The following is an 8,712-nucleotide window of genomic DNA, read 5'->3' on the forward strand; positions in this document are numbered from 1 at the left end:
AAAGAATGTTGTCATCTGTGTTTAAACCTTTTCTTGGGTTTTTATAATAGTGGTCTTATACTTTTTATTTTTTTTAATTATTTGTTTGAAGACCATATTTTTCAGTTTTGGGTTTCCTAATTTGCTCTTTTATTTGTTTTTCTTCATAATTTTTATCCTTTTTAAGTAAAGTTATTCTTCTTCTTATATCTTTGAGCAACCTGAAATAGTTATTTTAAAGCCTTTGTCAGACTGTTTTATGAAGCTGATTTCTTCTGGACTGAATTTTTGTGTGTTGGCTGCCTTTTTCTGCATTAAATTTCTTCATGTGCTTTGGAATTTTGGTTTGTAACTTCATTTTGATGGAAGACTTGTTAAATATGTTTGTTTATTTCCCACTTCTCTTTGTGCACACCCATCCTTGGCTAGTAGTTTTGCTACTGTTTCTATCTAACCCTTCACGTCTCTTGTCTGTCTAGTCTAGAACTAGGCCTTATTAATAGTATTTTGGAGCTCTTATTGCTCAATGAAACTGGGGCAATTATAGCTCTTGTCATGAGCCAGTGGAAGATCAAACCAAACCTGTTGCCATCAAGTGTATTCCAACTCATAGCAACCCTGTAGGACAGAGTAGAACTGCCCCCTAGGGTTTTTCCAAGGAGCAGCTGGTGGATTCGAACTGCTGACCTTTTGGCTAGCAGCCAAGCTCTTAACCACTGCGCCACCAGGGCTCCAAGCCAATGGAAGGCTTGGTTTAATACCTGATCATGATGCTGTCCTTTTTCTCTTACCTTCCTGCTTATAAAGTTGTAGCCCCATGAAAGTTTTTGGATTTTTTGTTTTTATCCTTTCATAAGCTCTAGCTCCAGCCCAGCTTCAAGCAGTAAGCTTGGCTCTGTCTCTCCTCTCCTCTCACCCTATGAAACACTTTTGGTTCCAGTTACCCTATAAGAGCCAAATTCCCACTTGTGTACTGCCTTCTTCCAGACCTGGAGCCCAGCGATCCTACAGCTTCTACCACACTCACCACCTTCATTTCTTATTCCATTTCTAGTCCTCAGAGATGTTTTATTTTTATTTTAAGCCCAGTCGAGTCTTTTTAGTTTTTTTTCTTTCTGTATTTTATCTACTAGTATTCTATATTTGGAGTAGAGAAGATGCTCAAAGTACAAATTTACCAAACTATCTTGAATGGAAGCCTAATGCAAACTTTTAAAGAGTATTTATTAAAACTCTAATAAGGCTAAAACAACAGTTTTTAACTTTAAACTCCCATATAATACAAATTATCCTTATTTTCAAAAACTCTTTACCCTAAAATTACAAAAGAACAATATCATTGTCTTAGGCTGGGTTCTCTAGAGAAGCAAAACCAGTGAAGCATATAAATATATATAGGTATTTATATCAAGGAAATGGCTCACACAGTTGTAGAGGCTGGAACATCCCAAGTCCGTGGGTCAGAATAGAGGCTTCTTCTGATTGCTGTAGCCTCAGGGGCTGACAAACTTAAAGATTGTCAGGTCATAGAGCAGGGCTCTTGCGTAAAGGCTGCGAAGATCGACGAATTCCAAGAACGGTAGGCAGGATGGCAGGTAAGCTGCTAGCTCAAGTCCCAAGAACCAGAGGTCAGATGAACAGGAGACAGGTGTAGGATCCGGAGTGAGCAAAAGCCCCTGAACCTTGCCAGAATGTCCACTTATATTCAGTGCGGGTCACACGCCCAAGGAAACTCCCTTTCAACTGATTGGCTACTCATGGCATATCCCATCATGGAGGTGATCACATTATATCACATCTCATCATGGAAGTGATCACAACATCATACGACTGCCAAACTACATCATAACTGCCAGACCACTGAGAATCATGGCCCAGCCAAGTTGACACACAACCTTAACCATCAGAATCATCATGTCATTTGAAAGCTGTGGAGATCTTTAGAGATTATTCTAGCCCACCCCTTGTTCATAGAGGTGGTGAATAATGGCCGAGAAGTTGCTATGTAGCTTGCCTCTGTGCAAACCACATCTTAGTCTAGGGCACTTTCACAATGAAAATCTCATGTCTCTCCCCTCCTAATTTCTGTCCTTAGACACCTGTTTTCCTCCGTGATTGTAGAAAAGTTCACACAAGATCATCTGTGGCTCTCAGTTGCAACTCGACATCCCTGAAGCCCGTTCACAAGAGTCCAGTGGCTCACTTGCTGTATGACCCTGCTTCTCTGCAACTTGGTCGTCAGTGTCACGTTTTGGAAGATAAATGGCACCACTGCCAAGAGAGACGAGCAAGGTGTGGATGAACCCTGATGTGTGCTATGTGCTCATGGTATATAGTCTTTTTGCCAAACTCCACTCTCCTCACTCCCAGGGTTAGAAACTGAATCATGCCTTTACTTTTTCTTCCCTGCCCTAACATTAACGCACTGCTGTTCTCATTCATTAATAAGTGAAATAGCCCTAAGAACACATCAGAATTTTTGCTGCTGTAATAATTTTCTACCCTTAGATAAACATAGTTAAATTGCTGAGCAGCTACAACCTGAGGAATGACTTTGCGATGGTTTTAGTTGTTGGCAACAAAGGCTGGTATTATCCCTTTCAGTGGGTCCATTTGCTGTGACCTGGTCTGAACTGCTTATCAGCATCCAAACGGCTGTCATCCTTTTTCCAGTCAATCTTGTAACTGGGCGACTCTTCTCGCTGATTCAACCACAGGAGCCTCTGCCTCTCTTTCGCCGTATCCAGGCCCCCTACCCCTCAGATACTTCCTTTGAGCCTCTCTCTCACAGAAGTAGTTGAGGTAAGTTTGGTATCAAGTGTTACAGGTGAGTTACGTGTTCCCTTTCCCCGTGTAGGGGAAATGGCAGTGGAAAGGATCTCTTGGAAGGTTTTCAGGGTCCTGTTAGTGGTTTGCAGGGGAAAAATGTGACAGTCTGCTTCTGTAAAGATTACAGCCTGGGAAACCCTATGGGGCAATTCTACTGTGTCCTATAGGGTCGTTATGGGTCAGAATTGACTGACAGCAATGGGTTTATTGGTGGTTCAAACCCACCAGGTGCTCTGCAGGAGAAAGATGTGGTAATCTGCTTCCATAAAGATTACAGCCCTGGCAACCTTTTGGGACGGTTCTACTCTGTCCTGTAGGGTTACTTGGAGTCACAATTGACTTGATGTCATCAGGTTTGTTATTACCCTTGTTGTTCCTTGGTGGCGCAAATGGTTAAGCACATGACTACTGAGAGGTGCCTCTGAAGAAAGGTCTGGCGATATACTTCCAGAAGGTCATAGCTTTGAAAACCCTATGGCATTGTGACACACGTGGAGTCACCATGAGTTGGGACTGACTCAACAGAAACTGGTTTTTTGTTTTTGTTTTGTTACCCTTATTATCTTTTCCCTAATTCCTGTCCCCTGAGTTGTGGTCAGTCATGCCTCTGGGGTTTTTTTGTTTTGTTTTGTTTTTTTCTCTTGATTATGAAGTATTCCGAGGACTGAATGTGAGTGCAGTATGTGCTACTCTGGACTTGTTTTTGTTTTTGATGTTTGAGCAAACAGTCTCTTCTTCTTTCATTCTATATTCTCTCAGAGAACTGGTTTTGAAGCTACCGTGAGGTGACTGCTTTCTGAAAAAGTAGAGAGAAAATGAAAAATTCAGTTCTCTGCACTAAGCTATGTCTCTCTGAGTAAAAGAAACAGTCCTGGTTTACTGTAAGACAGACTGACTTTTCTCATCTTGGTTCTACATTCAGGAATTAAAGGAAACTGTGGGATTCCTGCTCAGGAGAAGTGCATACCTACTTTCAGAGTGTGAACAATTGTCATGGAGTTCTTACAACATTAACAAGCTGGTGACACTTTTGTCCAGCCTCAAATTTTATTCTCACTTAGAGGTCCAAGGCAGTCATCAGCAGGCAGGATCCATTTGGGCAAATGGTAAAGTTCACTAGGTTTTAATAATTAACCTTCTCTGACTTCCACTCCCTTCCATGACTCTTACTTTCTCACTTATTCATAACCAACAGGCATGGTACACTCTTCTGCTTGTTTTAATTTCCTTAAGCTTTCGATATAGAGCTAATTGCTTTGATCTCTCTGATGGCTTCTGAGACAGTCTATGTGGTCTTACAAAGCACAGGATTAAAAACAAAACCACAAAATGTTCTCTGTATCAGATCCCTGCATTCCATCTGCTTTCTTGGAAGCTATTGAAACTTGTCATTCTTTTCTTCTTTGAGCAGGTAAGTTTGGGCTCTTGGACATTTACCTAGAATAGGTCACGGGTATTGAAGTTCTGATGGTAAAAAGCTAAATTTGAGAGTCTCTACATCAAAGCTTAACATTTTTCAAATTGTTAAAAATTTACCAGTGTCCTTAGAGAAGACAATAATACTATAGGTGTTGGGTCTAATCTCCACTAGTTGTGGAATAATTTGATATCATCATTAATTACTGAATTACTAATCTCTACCTGTAATTACAATTTATTGAAATCCTCCCCTTGTGAAAGTGTCAACTCAAAATATATTTTTTCAGTGGTTCCTGAAAACCACCATCATTTTTGCTATTACCTGCTCAGAGTTCTGCAGAGGCTACAATCTCAGTTAGGCATACTGGGTACCACCAAGGTTCATCAGCCTTGTGACTTCCTCGATGCAGTCAGCCAACTGCAAAAACTCCAGGAAATCTTGGAAACACACATTCTTTCCATGGAGCAAGGGCCATCCAGGTAAGGCACTAGGTTTTCTTTATCACCTGTGACTTTCTTAGACCTCTCTCTTAGTTGTTGGATAAAAGATTATTCCTTCAACTTTTGTTCTTCAGGGAGGCTACCAGTTTCCCCCTCCTGATCTCAGAAGAAGGGAAGAAGCACCTCTCTAATGGCCTGCCCAGATGGTTGGCTTATCTCTGCTGGCTCCTTCTGGGTCACTAGTCTGGCCTCAGCCTTTTTTACAGCACTTTATAGCCTGGAATTGAGCAAAGATCAAGCCACCAGCTGGGTTATTTCGTTGGCATTATCGGTGCTCCAAAATACCTTCATCAGCCAGCCAGTAAAGGTACGTGAGAGACAGAGGTCACATCAGCCTGGAGAAACCAGAGCTGCAGGAAGCTTCAGAAACTGAGGACCATGGTGTCATTACAAGATGCCTAATGGTTTTGACAATTTGATTTAAAAATAAAAATAAAAAAATAAATACATAAATGGAGTGAACTTTTTTAGGGATATGTGTAAAATAATCACAGAAAAAAACTAACAAGAACTGATAGAGTAGTAGAAATATGGCAGAAAAGGATTGGGAAGTAAGGGGTCAAGTGAAAAAATCAACAACAAACTACTTTGAAAAAAAGTAAACAGAAAACTTACTTTAAAAAAAATTTAATTATGGAAAATGTCAAACCCATACACAATCTTAAAGTTCTATTACCCATCTTCAAAAATGACCAACTCATGGACAATCTTGTTTCACCTATTTTAAAAAAAAGAATTCCAGACCGTTATCATTTCATCCATAAATATTTCAATCTGTATATTTCTAAAAGATAAGAAAATGGAGAACAGAACCTTGGTTGCCAGAGAATAGGGTAGGAGAAAGAGCTGACTACAAAGGGGTAGCCTGAGGGAATGTTTTGGGAGATGGACTGTTAGGTATCTTTATTGTAGGTCAAAACTCAGAATTACACACCAAAAACAGTGATTTCTACTGTATGTAAATTAAATGTAAATTTTTAGGTTAAAAAAAATCTTGTAGTCACGATTGCCCAAAAACATGTTTAAAAAAAGAAATTCATCTTCACTAGTCAAATTAAAATAGAACAATAAGATTCCACTTTTTTGCTTCTAAAAATGGCCAAAATAAGCAAATGATAATACACAGTGATGCCAAGGAAAATGGGCAGTTGATACTGAGGGGAAAATCTGGCAATATATAGCAAAAGCCTTCAAATCTGCATTACCTTTGCCAGACAAATTTTACTTCTAAGGATTTATTCTGAGAAAATTCAGAGAGGTTTGTAATAGTAATAAATTTAGCAACAATTTAAATATCCAACAATAGACCATTGATTAATATATTATGGGACAGCCATATAATACAATAGTGAGCGACCATTAAAAAACCATTAAAAATAGAAAATATAATGGTATAGAAAGCTGTTCTAGGTATATTAACTAATAAAAAAATGATTAAAGGATATACTTGAAGTTTTAAATTGTTTTATTTAATCTCTGGTGGTGGGATTATAGAAAGAAAAATTTTAGTTTATTTCTTTTTTCAAAATTGTCATAGTAAATGTATAATACCTCAGTATAAAAGAGAATGAGGGAAAAATATAAAAAGAGGAATAGAAGAAATGGAGATCCAAGAATTGTTGTTGTTAGGTGCCTTGGAGTTGGTTCCAACCCACAGCGACCCTTCCAGCAGAACAAAACACTGCCCCGTCTGCGCCATCCTCAGCGATCATTGTTACGACCATTGTTGCAGCCAGTGGGTCAGTCCATCTTGTTGAGCGTCTTTCTCTTTTTTGTTACCCTCCACTTTACCAAGCATGATGTCCTTCTCCAGGGACTGGACACTCCTGATAACAAGTCCAAAATATATGAGACAAAGTCTGGCCATCCTTACTACTTAAGGAGCATTCTGACTGTACATCTTTCAAGACAAATTTGTTCATTCTTCTTGCAGCCCGTGGTATATTCAGTATCCTTTGCCAACACCATAATTCAAAGGCATCAATTATTCTTCTGTCTTCCTTATTTATTGTCCAGCTTTCACATGCATATGAGGCGATTGAAAACACCGTAGCTTGGGTCAGGTTCTTAAAGTGACAACTTTGCTTTTTCACACTTCAAAGAGGTCTTTTGCAGCAGATTTGCTCAATGCAATGCGTCATTTGATTTCTTGACTACTGCTTCCAAGTATTAGTCAAAGCTTAATTACTGGTATAGCTACAGTCGGGAATGTGGATGGACCCATGGCCAAATGGACTTTCTACTACAGTGCTTTTCCCGCAAGTCTGGTCCTTGGGACAATCTGCGATAGGGAGACTTTAGGTCTGCAGAGCAGACACACTCAGAATTGCCACCTCAAACCCTTCAAACTCCAAAAGTATGGGCAGAGAGAAGGGCTCAAACCTTCCACTAGACATCAGTCCCAGCCCTGGCCTACTGTGTCCACCGCAGGGAAGCCCAGACAGAGCAGGACAGACACCCCCACCCCCGCCACTGCAGCAGGGAGGCCCTAGAGAAAGAGGGAATCACCCGCACAAACTCCTTCCTAGGAAGATAAGGGGAGGTGAGAGGGTGTGGCAAGAGTCTGGAAATGTCCCTTCCATCCTTATTCTCTTAAGAACTAGAGTAGAGCATCTCTCCTCTAGGGACACTTAAGGAGTGGGGGATGCGTGTTTCCCTATGACTCCATGACCTCTTTTGCTAAACTGAGATTTGATCCTTGGGACTTATGAAAGTCTAGCTTCTCTAGTCTAGCTGTCCATCAAAGATCTTCCAAAGACACTGGGAGGTGTTACTAAACGATTTCTACAAATCAGCACAAATCATGTAATAGTTTACACTTTCCTAGTCAAGAAGATTGAGGACTACAGGCAAAAATATGAATTTTAACATTATTCAGACTCTTGGAACCCTTCCAGATACCACACACACAAAAATGATTATGAAATCAATTAATTCTCAGTTTTCCATGAAAATAAAGGGTCAAATAATTGAAATTTATGATAAATATCTACCTTCACCTTTACAAAATAATGTCACCTTCTTGGATCCTGTAATACCTGCTCATTAGGTTCTCCTGTGACTTTCCTGTCTAAGTGGTCTTCTTCACATTCTTATTCTCACTGATGCTGAACAGGATGCCGTGGCTTAACAAAGAGAAGGAACAACAAATGAAGAGAATCTTGGCACTCTTGGGTAAATCAATTAGTTTTAACTACTAATATCTAATTCTGTAAAGAGCAAATTAGATCAGTGGAATCCTAGCCACCTCACTGACTCAAATAAATTATCCTTTCAGAATCTTATCTCTGATCAGCTAGTTGCTCCACCTCCTCTGCCCAAGGCTAATCAGTGTGTCACCAAAACTCATTCTGCATTCCTCCCTAGGTCATCTCATCCTCCCACTCGAGGCTTCAGCTCTCACCTATATTCTAGATCTCTTTCTCAAGCTTCCTTTCTCCTCAGCCAACTGCTCACCATCTGTATCTGAATGCCTGCAGGTATCTCAAAGGACACATGCCCCCAACAGAATTATCTGCTTACTCCACAAATCCACTTCTTTACTATATCTTCTCATCTCAGTTGAGAGCCTCACCATTCTCTAAAAATGTCAGAGCAATACTAATTCCTCTCTTATTTCCCACATTCAGTCACTAAGCCTGAGGGAGTGTACCCTCTAAATAGCTCTTGAACTAAAAGTATTCGTATCACATGAATGAAACTTAGAAATACAATGGTGGCCAAAAAAAGCAAGTTGCAGAAGAATTAGAACCATATTTTAATCATCCAAAACACTGCCATGGCTTACTTAGAGGATATATTTGTTGCTGTTGTTGTCAGGTGCCATTGAGACCCTTAAGACTCACAGCAACTCTATGCACAACAAAAGAAACACTGCCTGGTCCTGCGCCATCTTCACAATCATTGCTATGTTTGAGCCTGTTGTTGTAGCCACTTTGTCAATCCATCTCATTAGGGTCTTCCTCTATTTTGCTGACCCTCTAC

The 8,712-nt window shown here is 40.0% G+C and overlaps 1 protein-coding gene across 1 annotated transcript in view; it reads left to right on the top strand.

The window, feature by feature from the left end:
• Positions 1-8,712, top strand: part of PKD1L3 (polycystin 1 like 3, transient receptor potential channel interacting) — a 113,293-nt gene that overhangs the window by 79,152 nt on the left and 25,429 nt on the right. Inside the window, 8 exon segments of the mRNA XM_023741926.1 lie at positions 843-862; positions 2,075-2,271; positions 2,584-2,772; positions 3,699-3,914; positions 4,515-4,707; positions 4,803-4,904; positions 4,906-5,039; positions 7,804-7,902. Coding sequence (XP_023597694.1) covers positions 843-862; positions 2,075-2,271; positions 2,584-2,772; positions 3,699-3,914; positions 4,515-4,707; positions 4,803-4,904; positions 4,906-5,039; positions 7,804-7,902 — 1,150 coding nt within the window.

Source organism: Trichechus manatus, unplaced genomic scaffold, assembly GCF_000243295.1.
Source record: "Trichechus manatus latirostris isolate Lorelei unplaced genomic scaffold, TriManLat1.0 scaffold00194, whole genome shotgun sequence".
Classification (NCBI taxonomy): domain Eukaryota; kingdom Metazoa; phylum Chordata; class Mammalia; order Sirenia; family Trichechidae; genus Trichechus; species Trichechus manatus.